General features: G+C 49.4%; 2 protein-coding genes across 2 annotated transcripts; one reads left to right on the forward strand and one right to left on the reverse strand.

Moving 5' to 3' along the window:
* The first annotated feature begins 2,535 nt into the window (after nt 1–2,535).
* Nucleotides 2,536–9,828, forward strand: LOC144100592 (uncharacterized). Its single transcript, XM_077633488.1, has 3 exons — nt 2,536–2,789; nt 2,864–3,064; nt 9,502–9,828. The coding sequence occupies exons 1-3, from the start codon at nt 2,536–2,538 to the stop codon at nt 9,659–9,661; spliced, it is 615 nt and encodes a 204-aa protein (XP_077489614.1). The 3' UTR covers nt 9,662–9,828.
* Nucleotides 9,829–10,739: 911 nt separating this feature from the next.
* LOC144102649 (uncharacterized) lies at nt 10,740–13,698 on the reverse strand. The gene is made up of 5 exons (XM_077635864.1): nt 13,668–13,698; nt 13,290–13,532; nt 12,839–13,010; nt 12,618–12,766; nt 10,740–11,113 (listed from the first exon to the last, which is right to left on the reverse strand). Exons 1-5 carry the CDS (start codon nt 13,696–13,698, stop codon nt 11,010–11,012), a joined length of 699 nt encoding a protein of 232 aa, XP_077491990.1. The 3' UTR covers nt 10,740–11,009.
* Between the last annotated feature and the right edge of the window lie 9,303 nt (nt 13,699–23,001).

Raw genomic sequence — 23,001 nt, forward strand, 5'->3', positions numbered from 1 at the left:
ACAACGACTTGCAGAACTTCAAGTAAACGACGTTGTGGAGGTTTATCAAGGACGTGGGATTCACATTTCAAAAAAGAAAACGGATCATTGCGCTTATCGAGCGAAGTAACATAATTGCCTGGCGTCGCAGGTACCTGTGGGCGATCATGAAATGTTGAGGACAGGGCACGTAGGGGTCGTTCCTTGCTTATTTTCTTACGCAGCACGTTCAGACTGTCTCGACCTCGTAGTCGTAACAGTGAGTGTTGCTTCAAAATAACACATTTAAAAGAAAAGCGTTGCTCTTGGTGACCTTTTGCGTAGAGGGAACGTTTCCCGGCCAGTTTTGCACTAATTCTGGGTGAGGCACTTGTTTGCATAGGAGAGATTTAATCGCTAAATTCCAATTGGTGCGGCAAGCAAAAACAACAAAACTGCCAAAAATGTTTTAGCACTGCAATGGGTAGCGCCATCTCGCAGTCATCGTAGGAACGAATTAACACCCATTGTACACTGCCCGTTTTATTGTGGTGCGAGTTACTGGCGTTACTGCTGCGAATATTGGAAATTTTTGTTCGCAGTCGCCGCAAGAGAATAGAATTGAAAGGCTGCAGAATTGCTCAAGTACCCCATGCAAACATACAGTGAATATAAAATGGCTTCCAAATACCGCCTGGTCGCGGAATATATTCGCGAACAAAGAAGCAATGAAGCAGAGATAATTCTTCTTCTCGATTGTATTTGAGCGGCTGTTTGTGAAACAGTGGTTTGCAGTGTGTTTGTTGCAGTGCGTTTCCTAAACTTACATGCGGCAGTGTGTTTGTTTACTCAAGAGACGCCAGAAGAACGCGCCGTATGACTCGAGAAGCGTCGTAACTAAGATGCGGCTAAAAGAAGTCGTTCTATTCCCGGAGTGACTCTAAGGGCGAAAGAGACCAGTTTGTGCTCTCGAGAGCGTCGGAATGAGAAGATGCGTAGACGACGTGCCGAAGAAACGAGGCTTTCGCAATTCAACTACGGTTAATCAGAGCTAAACCACAGCCAATTTTTTCCTTCCGTTCTTGGGTAAGGAAATGGCGCAGCATCTGTCTCTCATATCGGTGGACACCGGAACTTTGCCGTAAGAGAAGGGATAAAGGAGAGACTAAGAGATGAAAGGAAAAAAGACGTGCTGCAGTGAAGGGTTCCGGATTAATTTTCACCTCGTGAGAATATTTAACGTGCACTGACATCGAACAGAACAGTAGTGGTGAAATTCATTTATAAAGCAATATATACAGAAAGGTGGTCGCGCAGAGGCCCCTAGAGGGTCTCGCCCCTTACAATACAAGGCGGAGTCCTTCATTCTGAGACTCCGTTGGTCCTGACCGCTGCGCATGTCGCCGAACCAGGGCCTGCTGGGCCGATAGTTCTTGGCAGCCGAGCAGAGCCGCCTCCCTGTCCTCTCGGGTAGGGGAAGGGGTGATGGGGAGACAGAAAGACTTTGCCTGCATGCCAAAACCATGTGAATGTTGTTGGCCACCTCCCCATAGAATGAGGAGCGGCCGTCAAAAGAAGAGTTAAAGTGCTTGAGAACCGCCGGGCACAGCAGGGTACGGCCGCTGCTCATTCTATGGGAAGGTGGCCAACAACATTCACATGGTTTTGGCATGCAGGGAAAATCTTTCCCCCACAACCCCTTCCACTACCCGAGAGGACAGGGAGGCGTCTCTGCTCTGCTGCCAAGAACTATCGGCCCAGCAGGCCCTGCTTCGGCGACATGCGCAGCGGTCAGGACCAACGGAGTCTCAGAATGAGGGATTACACCTCCTCATAGAATGAGCAGCGGCCGTCAAAAGAAGAGTTAGAGTGCTTGGTAACCGCCGGGCACAGCAGGGTGTTTGTAAAAAGGCTAAGGAGAGTTCGTTTGCCAGCTTTGCCCAGTCCGTTCATAAGATTCGGGTAGCTCCGGTGTTCGGCCCGACAGTGCTCAATAATATATTTAGAAGAAAAAAGATGGCAGTGATGTAGGTTAGGGTCCTCCAAAGGAACGCCTGGTGCCCGGTAGGTAAGTGCGCAGGATGCCTCATAGGCGGCTTTGTTACGTAGCATGCCTTGGTGCCGGGGGCATATATGATTGAGCGATGAGTTGGATCGCAGTCACGAGTACTTTGGCGAAGAATTTATGGAGCAAGTGGAGCGATCAAACTGAACTAAAAGTTATATGCAAGTCAGCGTAGTCATTAAAGGGGTCGTGAAGTGTTTTCCAAAAATTTTGGACGACGTGTATATTTGGAATTCTGACCCTTCATTCTATAGCGTACAGTGATTCGTTTCATCGTCCGGGTTGATCGAATAGCGAAAAAAAGTTAATTTCGATTTCCCGGCACGCGTCCTCCTAAACTCTACAGGAAACGTCATCATAAGTAGCCAATCCGAGGCTTCTGTCGCCGACACAACATGGCGGCTTAGCGAGGCCTGCTGGCCCATAGTTGACCGAGGTCAGAGCACTATATGTACTCAAATGTGGCGTCAAAATGACGTCACGCTGCATCACGCGCAGAAGGTTATTTAAAAATGGCCGATCTTCCCGAGCTGCAGCGTCGCTTGCTGGAAAGGAGTCGGCTGTTGCGGTTTGAGCCGTACGGCGACACACCTTTGCGGGTGCCAGATGAGCCGTCGTCAGAGGACGACAGCGGTGGCAGTGACAATGGCTGCGAAGACGGAACGTGCGGCCAGCAACTAGCGGTCGTAGCCCGCGGCACAACCGCTACTTGCGGAAGCCCCGACCGTGAGCCTCCCGAACCCGGTCGTGTCGGGAATACACACTGGTATGTCCGAATCTTGTTGCTTACTTTGAGCAGTTTTCGAGAGAGTGCAATCGCTAACTGAAGCATTCGAATAGGTGTTTCTGCGGGCGGTGCGTGTCGATGCCCACTGCACTCGAGAGCACCTGCTGCCGCGAGATCCCTGCAGCGACTGTGAAGCAGCCGTCCGGGTGCATCACGGAGCACCCCCACTTTTACACCCTGTGCCTCGACGAGGTGGTGCTTACGGTGGCACTGCAAATGCTTTTGGATCATGGGCTACGCGTCGAGCACACAGGGTAAGAACAATGCTCAAAGGGAGACGCAGCATGAACAAGCGACCGCCTTTTTTTGCTCTTTTCTCACATGCGAAGCGCTGTAATCAAACGGGGAGCCAGTGCTCATCAAAGACTTCAACCTAGCGATAACTTCTGGGATGGCATCGCTCCCTAGGAAAATGCGTAAATGCGCCGATGTGTTTGCACTAGGTGCCACGGTGTGTATACACATCGCGGCACGCGAGTGCGAACACAACATCGGTGGTCTTTTTTCATATGCGTGGACGATCACGATGTTTTGCTACTCAGGCGGTAAAATATTCTCGAGTAAACGAGCAAGCAGATGAGATGTGTCTTCTGGCATGTGTGAACTTGGATAATGCAGTTGAAGATCATGCACATAGTTGTAAGGATGCTGGCCAGACACATTTCTGTTTTATTGGCTGAGTTTACATCTTTAACAGGTGCAGCACTAGAGAAGCCGATTGCAATGGAAAGGATTGTGAGAACTGCAGTAAAATCAGTACCAAACAATCAATCCTTTATTTCGCAGGAGACTGTACAAAATGGAATTTCATAGCAAGGTAACCTAGCCCCACTCACTGCCAGAACAATCACCATTCCAGCGCTGTTCTCATTGCCATCATTTTTTGGCAACGTGCATTAGGTGGTAACATTCTATAGTGTGCCATACTAATCGTTTCAATTAAAAAGAATTTGCTGATAGACTTCATTGCATCCATCATCACTTCTACTAATGTGTGGATGCTTGTGCCACAGCATGGTGTATAAAATCCGCATCTTCAGCAGTCACACAGTAAACCTGTCTTAAACGTGTCGACACTGGCATCTTGCATGTGCTGACGGTGCAAGGCATACCTCTTTGAAACTCCCAGCTGTTCCGCAGCTCCACCCACCAGCTCTAAAGTTGTAAAGTGGTAGGGCCGACGTGCGTGACAGAAGAGGTGGTATCACAAAATCAAACAGAATTATTTAATTACACAAATAGCTTTGCATTGAACACCGCACAAAAAGTGCTTTGAGCCTTGCTTTTTGAGCCAGATGTGAACAACACTGCGAAACAGAATGTTCTCGTGCCACAGGTCGTTCTTATCGTAGATGACGGTTGCGCACAAGTGTGGACAGTGAATGCCTCATCAGAACCTGTTTTGATCCTGTTGGGGCTTAAACTCGCTTGATTTGATGCTTATGACATTCATACTATCAGATCCATATCTAAGTGTGAGCATTCCAGTCGAGCCACAGACTTCACCGTCAATATCGATCGCATGATTAACAAGTCGCTTTTGTCGTCCGAACTGCTTGCATTACAGGCTGTTCTTAGCCAGTATGTGTCAGTGTTTGATTTTGCTCAGCCAGCCACTTCCTCTCCGCTGCCAATTTATGGCATGCAACACTATAGATTAACACTGGTACCGCTCTGCCCATCAGACAGAAGCCTTGGTGCGTGTCTAAGGCCGAATGGACTGGCCGAATGGCCGAATGGACTCACATAGCCTCCCTCAAATGCTGCCATCACAATGCTGTCTAAATTGCTTGAGGACAAGCTTCAACTGACCTGGGGCGAAATGCTAAGCCGCGCTATAGTGCAGTGAGAAAATGACGACAGACTCGGTGGGCGCAAAAATGAGCTATGGTGCTCGCCACTGACTGTTCAGTGACGTGCCCAATCCCCGCTTTGGCCTTGTAAATAAATGCTTTCCTGCTCTCGCAACTTCGTATGAATATTGTAACGAAGACAGGACCGGCACAGATCACAGTCTCAGCGAAGTCCAGCGCACAGCAGGGAACTCACAAGATGGCTGTCCGAACCACACACACACTTCGTCTTTGTCCACCGGCACACGCACGCTTCGTCTTCATCGTCGGCGCGCTCCCATGAGAACGCGCCATTACCCCCTCCATCAAGGCGGCGGCCCAACGCCGGAAACGAACACGGACAGCAAAGGTAATGTTCGGTATAGACGGCGGACGGCAGAGAATACAGAGAGCTGTTAAGCTGGTAAAGCGGCGGGTTGCAGCCTGTCATGGTAGGGCTTCATGCGCACCACGTGGACAGTCTCGGTCGGATGACGCCGACGTGGTGAGGAGGTCGTGTCCCGCGGAAAAACGTCGTATGTGACATCACTTATACGACGAACCACCTCGTACGGACCGAAGTAGCGTCGGAGGAGCTTTTCGGAGAGTCCGCGGCGGCGCACAGGTGTCCATACCCATACAGAGTCGCCGGGCTCGTACCGAACGCATCGGTGGCAGAGGTTGTAGCGACCAGCGTCGAGTTGTTGTTGATGTCGAATCCGGCACCTTGCGAGTTGGCGGGCTTCTTCAGCCCGCTGGACGAATGTGTCAACGTCAGCGTAGGGGCCGATGTCTCCGTCGTGAGCAGCGGGTAGCATAGCATCCAGCATGGTAGTGACACACCGTCCGTAGACCAGCTGGAAAATGTAAGACGGGTAGTCTCCTGTTCTGCCGTATTGTAGGCGAAGGTTGCATAAGGAAGAAATTCGTCCCACGTACGATGCTCAACATCGACATACATAGCAAGCATATCTGCAAGCGTCCGGTTGAGGCGTTCAGTCAAGCCGTTTGTTTGGGGATGATAGGCTGTTGTCTTCCGGTGACTGGTGTGGATGTGTTCGAAGAGAAATTGCATTAATGCCGCCGTAAAGGCGGTTCCACGGTCCGTGATGACGACTGATGGCGCACCGTGACGCAAGACGATTTATGTCATAAAAAACTGAGCCACTTCTGGAGCACTAGCGTGGGGGAGCGCCTGTGTCTCGGCGTACCGCGTTAAGTAGTCCGTCACCACAACAATCCATTTGTTCCCAGAGGAAGACAATGGGAATGGGCCCAGCAAGTCCATGCCCACTTGTTGGAAAGGTGTTGTAGGCGGTGGGATGGGCTGGAGAAGCCCTGCGGGTTTAACTGGTGGTGTCTTTCGTCGCTGGCAGTGACGGCAGGTCCTCACATATTGCTGGACTGATGAGAGCAACTTTGGCCAGTAATACTTCGCACGAATGCGGGCATACGTCCGCGTAACACCCAAATGGCCAGCCGATGGCTCTTCGTGGCAGGCGTGCAAGATTTCTGGACGGAGTTCGGATGGCACAACCAGAAGAAAGGTTTCCGTGTTATGGGCGAAGTTCCTCTTGTAAAGGACGCTATCTCGGAGACTCTAGGAACCCAAACCTCGAACGAAAAGCCGCGGAACAGCTTAACGTCTTAAGGCCCTCCAGATGCTCGATGAGCGGACGCAACTCTGAGTCAGCGCGTTGACGCCGGGCCATATCGGACGACGTGACGAGAGCAAGAAACGGGAAGTCGTCCTCCGTTTCGGCCGGAGCAACGTCGGCAGGTGCACGTGGCAATAATCGGCGTCATTGTGCTTACGGCCGGACTTGTACACTACCGTGATGTCGTATTCCTGGAGGCGAAGGCTCCATCTCGCAAGCCGTCCCATTTCTTGCACTTGGGATCGTATAGCCTCCCGTCCCACCGGCGACACTCTGTACGGGTGTTGGGATATGGGGCTAGTCTCCTCGTTGACAATGATGCGGTGTTTGGCTACCGGGGTGCGCCCTACCTTTGATGTCGTGGCGAAGCACTCTGCGAAATCGTGAAGGAGCTCTAACAAGCGCTGCTTCTGACCCACCGACAAGCCGGGATTAATGTCCACGGTAGACAGAACGGTTGCTGCATCGCGTCCGTCCGGCGACGGTAGCTCCAGAGCACATATTTCTGCGGGCTCAACGAAGTCGGTAACGTATGCGACGGCCGTTCCTTTCGCAATAGGCTGGAACTCGCTTCCGAAGTTGGTGATCAAGAGCGTCGCAGAGCGATCCCGTAAGCGAACAAGCCCTCTTGCAGCGCAGATTCCTTTCTCGAGTAGAAGGCTGACGTTTCTCTCTGCCATAACGTCTCGATCACCGGGCGAGTCACTTTGCACGGGGACCATCATGCTGCACCGCGGAGGCGCCGTCACGTCATCAGCAGCAATACGCAGGGCGGGTATCCTGGAGTCGTCTGGGTCGGCTATTTCAATTGCTTGCGTCGGCGAAAACGTCACGCGCGGCTCTTGTAAATTGTAACGGCGCCGTTAGCTTGTAAAAAGTCCAGGCCGAGAATGACATCGCGCGAACAGTGAGGTAGGACAACAAAGTCACAAACGTAAATAAATCCGTCGATTGTAACTCTCCCCGTACACCGGCTAACAGGGGTAATTGGGTGCCCACCAGCTGTGCGAATCTGAGGCCCAGTCCACGCGGTTAAAACTTTCCTCAGTTCTTTTGCTAACTCGTTGCTCATAACCGAATAGTCCGCTCCCGTATCAACCAATGCCGTAACCGCTAAATCGTCGATATCGACCGGTAAGTTCGAAGCTGCACATCCTTTGTGATCGTCACGTGTCCTCGTTTGATAGCCGTCGTCTGGTCGGGAACGCGATGGAGGATGTTCGGCTGTTCGCTCGTCAGCGGCCTTACCTCCGCAGGCCGCTGGGTCTAGTTTCCTCGGTGAGGACTCAGTGAGCGGCTGAAACGGCTTGTCGGAGGACGGGGACTCGGCGAACGATAGCGGGTAGAGGTTGGTGGGCGGTAGTCAGGGCGAGGGAAATCAGTGTGAGTATGGTCCCGGCGCGTTGACAGGTGCTCCTCAATTTCGCGGGACCGTTCGCCATTGGGCGGATAGGGGACTCGCGGATGAAATCCGCGAATTCCTGCTCGACGATAAGGGCACCACCGCAAGATATGGTCAGCCTCACCGCAGTGGTAGCAAAGGGGCCGCTGGTCAGGTGCCCGCCACACGTCCGTCTTCCGCAGCCAGGCTTCGGGCAACACAGGGACAGGCGGGGGCCGCGGCTGGAAAGCAGATGCAGATGGGCTGGTGCTCCAAGGGGCGAGGTCGCAGTTCTGTCGGAGTACCGACGTGTACGTCTGGCGCGGGGGCGTCGGTGTAAGTGCAGCAGGGGCAACAGGTTCAGGAACCACCTGCTGCACTTCCTCTCGGATAATTTGTGCTAACGATGGACACTGCGGCTGCGACAGGGCAGAGAGGCGCATTTTGTGCAGCTCTTCTTTGACAATAGATCGAACCAGCTCCCGAAGGGTGTCAGCGGAATCGCTGGAGGCTGGCGCAAAGTCGGCAGTTGATACGATGTTCACGGCGCGATTGTAATAGCGGGCGCGTTGTTGCAGGGTCTTTTCGACGGTAGTGGCCTCCGATAGAAACTCCGAAGTGGTGTTAGGTGGGTTTCGCACAAGCCCAGCAAACAGTTCTTCTTTTATCCCGCACATCAGGTGGCACACTTTCTTGTCCTCGGCCATGTTTGGATCCGCCCTTCTGAACAGTCGTGTCATGTCCTCATAATACATTGCGACGCTCTCATTGGGTCGCTGGTTCCTTGACTGCAGCGCCGACTCAGCTCGTTCCCGACGGTCGGTGTTGACGTAGGTCGCCAGCAACTGGCTACGGAACCGTTCCCAAGAAGGAAACGTTGTCTCGTGGTTCTCGTACCACGTCCGCGCCGAGTCGTCAAGAGCGAAGTAAACATTGTGCAGCTTCCGCTCCGCATCCCAGCCGTTGTACCTGGCAAAGCGCTCGAACTGGTCAAGCCAGTCCTCCGCGTCCTCCAACACTTCGCCATGGAAGGTAGGCGGCGTTCGTGGCTGGAGGACCAGGAAATGAGCAGCTGAGTTCCCGTTGTCAGCCATAGCTGCCGCGTCTCCGTTGCTAGCCATAGGTGCCGCGTCAGTCCTGCGCGTCGCAGCTGGAGCCCTGGTCCTAGGGGATAACGGATCGTACTCTGGTGACTGACCTTGGATTCGGCGGCTCGTACTGCGATGAATCGGAGTCAAATCCGTGTTCATTGAGAGCCTTCGGGGCACGTAGATGTTGGAAAGTACCCAGCACCTCCACCAAAAATGTAACGAAGACAGGACCGGCACAGATCACAGTCTCAGCGAAGTCCAACGCACAGCAGGGAACTCACAAGATGGCTGTCTGAACCACACACACACTTCGTCTTTGTCCACCGGCACACGCACACTTCGTCTTCATCGTCGGCGCGCTCCCATGAGCACGCGCCAATATAGCAGTTCAGCAACATTTGCCTGTGCTGCCTGTGGAGAACCGTGGCACCATGAATAAAAAGTTTCAATGCTGCCACGAAATTGGGGTCATGCCACTGTTGCATTTTTGTTGTCTACCATTCTCTGTCAGTAACTTCAAAATGTTGCAATAGAATTCAGAGTTCACAATGCTGCCAGAAAGAACACACAGTGACAATCACATGATTTAACTTGCAAACAATGACGTTGGAACTAACTGTACAGACACTGATAACATGATTAGCTTTCAGCATTGTAAAAGCCTGAAACTGAACTTTCATTTTGCTATGCTGAAAAAAATAGTGACTCTTGTTTTTCTCTTGTCAACAGGAGGTACCGCTACATCAGCTGCAGCCAGCTTGCACACTGGCTTTGGGGACGCCTGGGCAGACATCACCGGAAGGTCCTCCCTGCTTGTGCTGTATGCCAAATAAGGGAGAGATTTCCATCGGAAGGTTACACTGGTTTCCAGTATGCACAAGGGCTCTAGAAGTTTGTTCAGCAATGCTTGTGAACTTGCAGTCATGTCTTGTTAACATGGACACCTTGCTATAAGGACAATTTTCAAGGACTGATCCCCTCCCATTCCATTCTGCCTTGGTGATATATAAACTCTCTGCGTAGACTATGGACAGCTTATTTGGAAACCAAAAGCAAGAAAAGATACATTTTGTCTCAGTTTTGCAGACATTGCTTTGGTCCTCTGGAACCTTGCTCATTGGGTATAATATGCAGTCGAAAATTGGTTGTTGGGGAAAGGAAATGGCGCAGTGTCTCATGTCTAGGTGTCCAACCATGCAGTAAGAGAACGGTTAGAGGAGGAACTGACAGAAGAAAGACAGAAAGAGGTGCCTTAGTGGCGGGCGCCAGAATAATTTGGCCACCTGGGGATCTTTAACGTGCACTGACATCACACAGCACACTGACGCCTTTTGTGTTTCACCTCCATCGAAATGCAGCCGCCACGGTCAGGTTCGAACAAGGGTACTCTGGCTGAGTAGCTGAGTTTTGACCTTCATTCGTTATTTTTGACCACTCATATTATAAATAATTTTTTTCTGGGAACAAATGTGTCCATATTAACCGCACATCACTGTGTTATGCAATTCAAAAAGTATGGAAGAGGGGAAGGCACCTTTGGGACAAGAGACTTCCAAGTGAGAAAAGTTTCGCTGCAGATGGGAGCATTTGAAAGAAGTAGCACCCCCTAGGTGTTCATTATTTTTGTGAAAGGGTTGCTTTTAAAAATCCTAAACTTGTATCCATCCATTTCTGAATAATATTTTTATAAAGTTTCATCTGCATTCACTTTGTTATCATGTTATTATTTTTAATGTGCTGATGTTGCGTACAAGGCATAGGTAGGGACAGATTGATTGCATTTTCGCACTCTATCCCAACCTATGCTTTTGAGAGATGGAGAGTATTTCTTTTTTTTTTGTCTGAGTGTGTGACGACCTACACTTCAACCTCTGCCATGCTTCATGGCAGACATCATGGAATCACAGCACTTATAGCCGGGGACAAAGAGAGGACACACAGACAGCTGCACAGTTTTGCATGTCCGCTCTGTGTCCTCGTATGCAAGCGTTGTGAATCTACGATGTCTGATCAAAAAACAACTAGCCCAGCAACACGCATTGCATAAATTCATGCATATTAACATGCGACCAGACTACAACTTGTTTTGAAAGTAATGGGCCTATCCTTCAACACTGATTTCGTAATTTTAGGGAATACGCACCTGTACTAGACAGTGGTGCTCCCCATGCTACTGGCAAACCTAGACCTTCTTGCTGCCACGAGTTCATTCTTAGAGGGCCTCGGGAAAGAGTGACTCATGGGGGGTGGGGCAGTCGAAAGGTTTTCGCAAAAGCTGCCTTGAAAGACGGCCACTGTTCACAGCAATGGACTGTCTCCTTCAGAAGCAGGCCAACATAATCTGGAAAACAACAAGCGTGCATATAATATCATCAGCATTATTAATGCCAACATTCCTGACACTAACCAGTTATACAAAAGGAGCGTGCTGAAGCGTACTAAAGAGGGTATAGGAGATACTGCTTTGTTTATGCCCATACACACCCATATTTTAGGTTTTCTTGGAAACGCCTACAATAGAACTTGGTGGCTGAAATTGAATACAATCTTTGTCCGTAATGTTCCGAGAATGAGTCCATTAAAAAAAATGCGTTTAACATTGAAAGTATTTGTGCAACACCCCTTCAGAATAGTCTCCCTTGAAGTCTATACACAGCTCCCAACGCTTCTTGAGGTCTTGGAAACAGTTGGAAAATGCCTCTTTTGGCAGGGCTGTCAGCTCCTTTGTCGTGGTGTCTTGAATGGCCTCCACGCTCCTAATTCAGTTACCTTTTAGGGCTCTCTTCACAGGAGGCAACAGGTAAAAATCGCATGGAGAGAGGCCAGGCGAGTATGGCAGATGGGGAAGTACACTAATGCTGTGCTTAGCAAGAAATTTTATCACGCTGAGAGCAGTGTGCAGCCTTCCGTCATCGCGGTATGATTTCCCTGATCCGAGCCACGTTGTTTTCAGTCCGTGAGGTTGAAGGGCGTCCCTGCCTTGTGTTGTCTTCCACCGATGTTCTCCCCGAAATCAACCTCTTGTGCCACTCGAAAACTTGCGCCCGTGAAAATGTCTAGTTGCTGTAAACGTCACGAAGGAGCTCATATGTCTGTGTGGCTGTCGTGCCAAGCTTCACTCAGAATTTAATGTTTGCACGCTGTTCGAGGTGGACGTCCATCTCCACATTTCGTCACAGTAGAATGCACAGACGACCAGTGACAACGTATTTTCCTACATGAAAATTGCTCAGGTTAGCTTGGAAAGATGGCACATACACACCAACATTTCCTTTCAGGAATCATTTCTAGAGAAGAAAATAAATCAGTCTCAAAACGTTACGGACAAAGGTTGTACTTTGATTGGTTGGATGAATATGCCACCAAAATGCTGGCCAAGCCTATATTCTAAATACAAAGTTGAAAGTTAGATGCTGGTACACGTGTGAAAGATTGTAGTAAAATTTTAATGTATATACATAAAGCGAGGCCTGTAATGTACTCTATATAGTAGCGTGGCCAATGGCCATTTTCAAGTTTTCTTTCATTGGGGGTTGTCTGGTCCCAGGCTGCATCAACCCACGATATTGTGTTGCACTGACACCACCAGGTGGCTTAGAGCAGTCATGCCCATATATGATGGATATCCATAGGCACGCTGTGCTTGATAATATGGCTTCACAATCGTTTGGAGCATATAGATTCAAATATTAAAGAAAAGAATTTGTTGCCGATATTAGAAGTTACACTTTAGTTACTTCTGTTTTTGTTTTCTTAGCCCACATTTTGTTTTGTATCCCTTTGAGGTCTTGGACCTTAAAGAGTTTACAAAAAATTGTTTTTGTAATGCTAAGTAAACTGCTTACCATATGTAGGCTCCGCTTTCACGGGACAAGCAACGGCTGTACCCTTCCTTGCTTTTGGGTGCTTTATTTTCCATCTGGACAGTCCTTCAGCTGTGGTGGCCTGTCCTTTGCTGGCATTCTCATTGAAATGGAGTATTGCCAGTTGTGTTCTGAAAAACCCGACAAATAATTCGAGCGGGTCATCAGGTGTAAATTTTCGCATAATATCATTCACTACTTACCTTGCACGCATGCCCTCAGGTGAGAAGCATACAGACTTTGGTGCAAAGCCTATCAGTACACTGTGGAAAGCCTCCAAGCTGAAGGTGTGTGTACAGGGAGCCAGTTGCCTGATGTCTTTCAGGATACGAGGTGAGCTCACAACCTCTACAAACTTGTTGTGTGCAGTTGTCCCTGCATTGACAAATCAATTTCTCAGGAAAGCCTTCTCCGAAAAAAGCCTTCTCCATCTTTTTAGGCGGGCATAACTTCCAATGACAACAACAAATAATTTTTTGGGAAAGGTTCAAAATTAGCTGGATGCCCGCAACTTCGCTGTTTCACGAAGCATGTCGCATACCATACTTCATCACAAGAACATGATTCTAATGTGGAAAGCAAATGAACATTTAGGAAACAAATTCAGTTCCTTGCAGAGAGCACATCTTGCTTTCAAATAGTTACATTACTCACCAGGAACTAGCCATTCTCTTTCTCCAAGTTCATCGTGTGCACAATGCGTGTAAAGGCCTGGATGTCCCGTGTGTATATTTGCAGCGTGCCGCTCCATGCTTTTCCACATGTCTGTCAGTAGCTCTGCACTGCGATCGCTGAGGGCTGCACACCAATATAGGTGATTACTGGCTGGCTGAGTCCATATTTTTAGCACACTGCATCCAGCTCGTTTTGCATGGGCAGCCAGCTTCTTCTTGATGCCTGGAATGGAGGTGTAATAATTAATGAAGATTAATCCTTCAGTCATTACATGTTAACCTGGCTCTTGAGCTTCCACCCCGAAACACCCACCTTCCCTCCTCTAGCCTGCAGAACTCAAGGAATCCGGTTTCACACCACAGTGCCCATCCGCAACCTGTGCATGCATGGCTGGCCTTTCCCTCATAGTCATTGAGATAAACCACAGCCAAAAAGAACAGCAAACAGATAAAACTTCCCCCATCTTCTTGCCTCTTCAAATTCAGGAACCTCTCCCACTGCTTCACTATATTCACTACAATTTTGATGTCCGCCCCGCTTTTCTTGTAGTAAAGTCTGCTTGGAACAATGAAATTTAGTCTAAAATTTCGCCGCATTCTACAAAACATGATGCAGGAAACAGTCTTATCTGCAAAGCGTAGGTTCATTCGGTTCTACCTTTTGAGATATGCCAACAATCATAGTAGTGTCGGATGGTGGGCTCCTGCGTCCGCATATACTTGGTGACTTGGCCGTGCCGGTCAGTTGTCACTGACGCCACCTTCAGCCCCCGCTCCTTCACCATGTTGAGGCTCTTCACAAAGGCGAACTTCTCCATGGAGGTGCTTGATTGTACATCTGCACACTTTTGTCGGGAAAAAAAGCTAAGTTACATCACAGAGCCATTTTATTAAAAAGCTGTGACCTACCTCCCCGACTTGCACTTGCTCGAAGTGAAGAATTTTGTTTAGCTGGGCAACGTGCAAAGAGTAAGTTAAAAATTTTGCACAAAATCCTGGCGAATCGCAGCGTCCATCGCCAGCCAAGTCCACAGTGCAGCCTTCCAACTGGCGAAACAACTCCTCCTGTTGTTGTTGCCAGATCTGGTATGACAAAGGTGCAGTTTTTAAACATCACATCAAATGCAGAACAATATTACGCTGCTTCTTCTGTTCTTGACAGGTACCATGAAATGATTTTGAGAACCTCTTTTCAGAACTCTTCGTTATTTAAGATATGAGGGTGAAGAACCATTGCAATTCGCAACCAAAAGCAATTAATGTGTTATACATAGTTGAATAAAATGGGACATATAGAAATCTCTGGGCAGTACTGTACGCATGCGTGAAGAACTTTAATTGCTTCACTTGTTTTGCAGCAGATGTTGCTAACAGCGTTGCTCTTTTATTTTGATTATTGTGCTCGTCTGGTGCTACCTATGTTCTAGATGTGCACTGTCGACTTCAGGACTTGTCACTGTAATGACGGTTTGGGCCGCACCATTCATTGGACAGTCGAGGAGAAAAGGCGTCTGGAATTTTCTATCCTTGTTTTCTTCAAAAGTGAGTGCAGTGGATCGAAAATGAATAGCTGTTGCTGAGTCTTTTAGAAATTGAAGATGCTTTGGGGTCATTCTGTCAGAAAATCATTTCATGGACCCTTTATGTAAATTCACGATCAAAATATTATGGGACACGTGTTCTCGAAAAAAAATTTATTCCAGCTCTGTCTTGTGAGGAAGCTGCGTGGTATTGCTGCCAGGGTATAGAGCATATTTGCCCCCACATACCATGACACATTTCAGGCGACTGGATTACGCAACAGAGCCACAATTTTTTTTCCTATGTACTCGTGTCCAATAAACTTTTGATTGCGATAGTATGTGGACCCTCCAGAACACATGCCTCACAGACCAGATATTACATCAGCACATACAGATAGAACTTTGTGTCTTAAAACGAGAGGGGATTTTGATGTTGACTGGCACATGGGCAGACCCAGGGTCTTCACCCGAGAGGGGGATCAGCTCATGAGAGGTTGTTCGATATTATAAGCAAGGTAGAGTGATCAAGTTTCTCAGTGCTTTGACTCCAAATGATGACTTACTGGATGACTTACTGCTTGAACTGAAGTACCTAATTGTGAAATATTGGCTCAGCAATTCATTTTACAATGCACAACCTTTCTCCTACCTTGTCGATTGCAGGAAGCAGGTAGCTTCGTTGGTAATTGTAGAATGTTCGTGGCGTGAACACCTGCACGTTCACATAGTTGAACATCCGGAGCACTGAGGTGGGACTGGTGCCAGCGAACAACATAGCTGCTGACATCAGCACGTTGCCCGCCGCCTTGCCATTGATCATCGGTTGGCTTGACCATGTCAGGAAGTGGTGGTTTGCACACAGTGTCTGTATTTGAAGCCAAGTCCCAGACACATGACTTACACTTTTGCAAGCGGCAAAGCACTTGCGGCACACTTGGAATAGTTCTTTCAGGCAACTTTCAAATATTATAAATTTTTTATCATCCTGTGGAAGGACTTCTTCAGTGCTGGAGTCAAGTCTGAAACAATGTAAAGTGAGTTGCAATGGTTAAATAGTCATGTGATGCTGCCGAGATAACTGAAAGCTAGAATTTAACAGCATTAAAGAGCAGTAAATGTAATGGTTGCCCACACCGACACTGCGCCTTCTGTGTTGTAGTGCGCATTTTTCCATTCTGTGCATTTTTTTGCTTGTAATTAATGTTATGACAGGTTTGCAAAGCTTGCAAATTTTTTTGTCTCATTGATGCTGCATGAGCAGCTGCTTGTGCCATGGAATATTGCAAAAGCATTTCAATGGATCAAGAGCTGCTTTATGAATATTCATAGGGTGCGAAGTTGGCCAGCTGGAGAGAGGACATGTGCACCACCACAACGAAATTATGCGAGCGCAGACAGTACGATACTCATACCTGCCCCTGCCCGAGAAAAGGGAGGACAACCTTATGTGCTCTTCTACCTACTAAATGACTGATTTGATTTTTAGTCACGCCATCATAATGGAATGGCATTCAGTGCACATGCTAAAGGGGTACGTATTAAGTCATAATTACTACCCCAACAAGGTCTCGTTAAGTGATGGGAAAAACTCCGAGCTCTGCAGAGTGTTATGCTCCTCTTCACAGTCTGAGGCTTCGGAATCTATGGGGCTGGATGACTGTCGTGGAGCGAATGAGATGGGAGACGGTGCTCGACCATCAATTGGTAGTGAGGGGACTGTTTGGGAGGGAGGAGGTGGTAGAGGAGAAGAAACAGGTTGCGTTGTGGAGGCTGGAGCTGTGCTTGTATTCGTGCAAGCTTCACAGTGTGCGCTGGTGGTCTGCCCGGCATCTGTCTGCACGTGGATATCCTTTTTCACGGAAATGTGGAGGTTCACTTGTGTATCTGAAAGTTAATGAAGAAAATGAAACTCATGCAATGCCAAGAGCTGTTTGTTTATACAATGTTATTATCACACAGTTATGAATTCCTCATTATCAACTAATAGGCATGCGACTGGCAAACTTGGTATCAGTTATGCTATCACAACCTGCATGTGAAATACGTGATGGCTTCCTTCGGAGGCCCAAAAAATTTTATACATTATTCCAGCACTTCCCCAGATTGGAACTGACAACACGAATGCCTCCTCCAGAATTTGTCAAGCATTCAGTGGTACCAGTGAACAATGAATGCATCAAACAGTGCTCCTTCCCTCTTCCTAAACCGCGAAAAAATTATTGCGACCCAATTTATTCTTGTGGAATGTGGGTAGAACACGAACGCGCCACTGCTGCAAGGAAAATCTTACATCGTGTTCGCACATCACGGCCGTCAGTCTGGCAGGCAACAGTGAAGGTGTTTCTTGGGGTCTGTGTGCAGCTGTCAACCATTTGAGGCGAAGTTTGCGCCTCTTCGGCTGTCAAAATTGCTTCCACATCCTGCGGTTCGGGTAGTTCCTAAAAAAGGAAAAGCTGTTAGCAACCGAAAGAAAGGACAACAAACTGTAATAAAGTTCATCATTTTCGTCTCGCGAACTTACCTCGGACCTTCTCCGCTTTTTTGGCGGTGCGCCGGGCGAGAGGTTTTGCGTCGGTACGGCGTCTCGCTTGATGCGAGCATTCTTCAAATCCATACCGAGGCTTCGAAGGACATCCAGGTTCGTTTCGTAGTCGCCCGGTAGAAAGTGCTCGGAGCACACGTACCCGGTCTGACTGCCCATATCGCGGTTAATGGCTCGAAGCCACAGGGCTCTTCGCTGCGGGTCTCCGTGCAACTTGTGAAATCTCACATTGCTTCCATTCTGGTAAGTCGTGCGGCACTGTCTCACAAGGCACACAGTTGGCATGGCGTGCACTGAAACGCGGATAACACGCTGAAAACCACAGCCTGGATGGAACTGCCACGACACAAAGAGCAGCGAGCTACTGTAGCGTGCAGCCGGAGGCCTGGGTTGGATTGAGTTGTTTGGTCACAAACCGGCTATTGGGATCGTGAAAACGCCGCGAGTCGTGTCGGACTGAACTCGACCCTTCCACTCCACCCGAAGGGTGCGTTGACAAGCAACCGCCTCCGCAAAATACACAATCATTCACGCTTTGGTTTCCGAAAACATTTGTTTTGCAGGTGAGAACAGAAGCGGGAGCCGGTTGACAACTCGTGTAGTCGCACCTCGCAGGGCGCGCCACTAGAGTTGACTCAATCGTATTGAGCGCATGTAAACGGAGAGTCGTCGAGTTTGGCCGGCCTTTCTCAACTCAATGCCCTGACAGAACCACCCGCTATCGAGTTCTTGTAAACGAAAGACCCCACGGAGGACGGAGAAGCGTAACCGAAACCGAAACTGATCCCAGGTCAATGACTGATCTAGGATCACGTGCTGTTCTTTGCCGAGTAAAGTTCTGTGTGCAAATAATTGTCACACTTTTTTTCGCTTTCTAACTTTCATACTAATCTATCATTTTGGGGTAAACGAAACTGAAAGATATATCAGTTTCTAAGCGTCTTAATGTGGCGTAGTTGGGTAGTACTTCTGTCAGCCGCCGGGGCCGCATGGTCGTTTCACGAGCGCAAAAAGGCAACGATTTCCAACGGGCTTTATTAAATGCAGACTCAATATTGCGCTGAAAAATTTCGGAATCGGCATGTACAACATTTATTGAATCAATGTAAATTACAACCGGGCGGCTTCATTTTCTTTTCACAACCCCTTTAAGGATGAATTTAAAATCGGGATAGGAGGCTGCGAGGGAGATCGCTACCTCCTTCGCATGAGTTGAGCTGGGCGCTCTGAGCGAGAGGCCGTCCACCTGTTTTTCCTCGTGTATGACTGCAGCCATGTACTATTCCCCCTTGGAGTGGTATGGAACTGTCATGTCGAAGTAGAAAACGTGTTTCTTTAAGCCACAGTGGCGGTGCAGGGCATAAGCCCGCCCCTGGCGCTGGCCTTTGTGGTACCCCTTGTTCATATTAGTTGGAAGGGGTCGAACAGAGAGGGCACGTCTTTACAGTTCGGGCACTCGAGCCCGTTACATCGTATGGCGGTCATATTTGATTCGTAACTGGTCCAAGAGGCGGCGACCGGACACGGTCTGGGCGATACGCGGGTACTGGTTTACAAGATGCGCCTCGCGAAGTTCTCGATAGGTGTTCGCGACCCCCAACGCGAGTAGTCGCGCGTTGAACTGGAGATTGGGGCGTCGAGGGGTCTCTTGAAAATTTTGCGGACTACAGCCTCCAAGCAATCTTCGTCATGTTTCTGTAAGCGGAGGGAAGGATTCTAGTACAACATTGGAATAGTTACGAAGGCATGGGCGAGCATCTTTATTTCTCCACCCTCCTCGCTTGTTGGAAACGCGGCCAACCACTCAGCCCACCTAGTCGCCGACATTGTGGAGTTTGGCAAGGGTTGTGTCTGCCTTGGGATGCTGAATAATGAGGAGAGCGAGTATTCGGACCTCCGAGTATTCGGAGAGAAAGCTAAACAAAGATTCCTCATTTCGGAGAATGTCGAATATGCACAAATTCAGACTTGGACGGGGAGCACTGGAGGCCGCGGTACGTAGCATAGTGGGCTGCTTTGCTCGCAGCTGCTTGCAGGCATTCCTTCATCTCTCCTATGTTTCCCGTAGTAGGCCAGATGGTGATGTCATCGGCGTACAGTGCATGCTGAACAATGCCGACACCCGTAAGCTGTTCTGGGAGGTGTATCATGGCAATGTTAAAGAGAAGCGGGGACAACACAGCGCCTTGTGGTGTGCCCCGCGATGCCATCTAGAACAGGCCGTATTCGGTTTTATTACGAAGCAATACTACTTTAGGTCGCACTTCAGCCCGTTCCGTGGCGAGGCGGTGGTAGGCACCATTGACCTTTAGCGTGACCTCGCTGCGTGACGTCACACCACGTGACCTAGAGCGACGTCACACCAGCTGTGTAAAAACGGGGCCCCATCTCACGCCGTCGCGAGGCGAGGCGGTAGCCACCAACGGCGGCCTAACACCCGCTCCTCTCACCAGGGGCGCTACGGTCAGAGTGACGTCACACCAGCTGTATAAAACAGCTCCGCTCGCCCTGATTCCTGCCGGGGACATCACGGGGCGGCTGTATCCGCTGTGGTCGACGGGGCAGGAGTACCAACGGTAGCGGCTTCGAGCCGCACAAGAGATGCCAATGCGGCGGAAGAGTTGGCGATAGCGCTCGCTTGCGTCGGTACCAAGGCCACGACGATTTTAAGTGACAGCAAAACTGCAGTAAGAAACTTCGCGAAAGGAAGAATCTCGGAAGAGGCCAAACACGTCCTCGAGGCGAGGCCGATAGAACGTAACATAGAGATAATATGGATCCCAGCGCATGAGTCTATTGCAGGAAATGAGGCTGCACACGAGCTTGCCCGAGCTCTTTATCACCGGGCGGCCGCAGAGCAGCCCTCTCGCCTGGACATGAAAGATGGCCTAATTTCATATCACGAGATCACGGAACATTATAAGCTGAGCAGGAGGATCTATCCGCCGCCCGACCGTTCCCTCGCAACAGAGGAGGCAATTGCGTGGAGAAGATTGCAAGGGGGGAATCATATAAGCCCCTTCTGGGTATCACAATCTCCAAAGAGGAGAAAGACTATTATTGTATAACGTGCGGGGAGAGGGGCACTCTCGACCATGTCATATGGGAATGTGCTGGAAGCCCGGGTGCCGAGCAAAAGATAGAAGATAGAGAAGCCTGGGAGACCTTGCTGCGGAGCGAGGACCCCGCTAAGCAGGGACAAGCCATCCGCCTGGCGGCTGAGGCCGTGAAGCGACAATGTGTCTTCACCAGACCTTAGTTTGCGAGGCTCCTAAGTAGGGCTCCCTTAGGCCTGCGTGCCGGGGGGTCCAAAAAAGAGTTTCATTTCGGTGAAAATAAACGTTTTGATGATGATGAACAGCTCCGCTCCTCTCGCCAAGGCAGTCATACAGCCAGATGTTACGATGGTGCCTACGAACAAGGCAGCTCGCCAGAATGCAAAGAGGAAGCATCAGCGAGCTACGGAGACGGAAGAACGAGGAGAACGACTTTCTAAGCGGCGTGCCCAGTATGCAGCTCAGCGACAACGTGCAACCTCCTCTGTGGAAACAGCAGAACCAAAGGAAGAAATTATGAGTTTGCCCGACAGTGAGTCTCCTTCTAGTTCAGAACGCTGGAACGCCACTAAACGGCAGAGGCGTGTTAATGAATACCCGGAACAGCGGCAGCAGCGGCTCGAGAAGGAACGTGCGTTTCGAGACTCCTCTTAGATGATTCACTGTAAGCCGTAACACTAGCATAACCAAAGACTACCACCAGCCATACTACCAGCTGATCCGAGAATAACACACTATTGCTTCGCGATCACCAGGCTTAACCAAGCTAAGCCACGGCCGTTTTTTTCTTGTTGGCGTGTATAGACCAAGCGGTCTGTTAATAAATGTTTGACGTAGTTGAATGTACGGGGAGCGCAGTTGGTCAGGATAACAATTTTTATTATGACGCCGTGTTTAGCATTATCAAACGCACATTTCGAATTGAGTGCTAGAATTATCTTCTCAATGTGTAAGTGTTCTATAGGTCCGATAACCTCGCGATGAAGCTGCAAAAAGGATGTCTTGTGCGAACTTATGAGGTTGGAAGCCAAGCACTGTGTCGGCGAAGGTGTTCCTGCTCTCGAGATATTCCGAGAGGCGGTCACGGACCATCGTTTCAATCAGATTCTCTATACATGAAGTGAGAGACATCGGCCGGAGATTGGCTGTGTTTACGATTCCCCACCTTCGGGATGAAGGCTACAAATGATGTCCTCCAATCGGGGGGCAACAGTGTCTCCAGTCCAAATGGCGTTGATATATTCAATTAGGGTTTCATATTCCCGTTTGGGAAGATTTGCTAAGAGTCTGGCTGTGACCTTATCCCTTCCGGGCGCGTCCCCCTGCGCATTTAGGCTGGAGCCGCGCGAAGGTCGTGAAGATTGAAAAGCTGACCCAGTTCGGGATTATTGCTGCCTACATAAGAATAATCCTGCTCGCGCGGATCTTGAGCCTGACTAAGGTATTGCGAGCGTAAGACGTTCGCTAGCTTATCTGTGTTTTCTGGAAAATTCTGTATCGCGTGAGCGAGGTGTTCCTGGGTTTTCGAACTTGTTTGTGTAGGGTCTATGAGACTCCTCACGAGCCGCCGATTTCGCGGCTCGATATCTGTCTTGCTGCGCTGTTACATCTATCTACAAAGTTATTGTCAGCGAGCTGGGCAGCATACTCGAAAGCTTGTTGGGTAAGGACAGAGTGCGAACGCGGTGTTTACGATTGCGTTTCTGCCGCCGCCGTCGTTTACTGAGGCTGCGGCGAGCTCCCCTGAGGTGCATCAGGTGGAGGAGGAGGAGGTAAACTTTAATAAAGAAAAGGTGTTAGGCGCGCTTTTGAGGTTACGTTCTCCTCTCCGTGCTTGGCTCCTCTTCTAGGTCAGACGCCAGGTGTCCGACCACGGATGTCGTTCGGCGACCTCTTCGGCCCACTCCATGACTCGGAGTTGAACCTCCGGGTCCGAGCTGAGCAGCGCGGCCTCCCACTGCGATTGGGTAGAGAGCTGCAGACTTGACGGCTTGTCTTGATTACATGAGTATAGGATGTGTGGTGTGTCTGCCTTATTGCGTCCACAGAGAGAACAGACGGGGCTAAACTGCTCTGGGAACCATATCGAGCACATGTACAGATTAAAGAAGGTGTCTGTTTGGAGCTGCCGCCAGCTGACGTGCTTAACTTAAAGATCTACGTGGTTCTGGGAAGATTTGTCTTTTTTTCTTGAAGTGGGTAGTAATTTCTTTTAGGTCGTCACTCGCTCCTTGGCCGACCTGAGCTCGGGGTAGCGCACCTCCTGGTTAACTACGAATCCTCGGGCAAATTGGTGCGCCGCTTCATTTGCGAGATGGCCCGACTGGGCGCGGATCCGGATCAATGTGATCTGGCGGGTATTGGAGATTTTTGTTATATTTTTATGGCTGCGGAGTGAGCCCTGCCTTTCTCAATATTTCGAATTGCGGTCTTAGAATCGCAGTGGTGGAGGTAATGGTTAAAGCTGTGGCAGCTTCTCCGGTCTCGTCCGGAAATTTTATTTTATCTCATTGTCGCGGATGCGAGGGGAGAACCTCAAGGATCCACAACTGCCAGAGAAAAGGCGTCTCT

This window comes from Amblyomma americanum, chromosome 8 (assembly GCF_052857255.1).
Source record: "Amblyomma americanum isolate KBUSLIRL-KWMA chromosome 8, ASM5285725v1, whole genome shotgun sequence".
Lineage (NCBI taxonomy): Eukaryota > Metazoa > Arthropoda > Arachnida > Ixodida > Ixodidae > Amblyomma > Amblyomma americanum.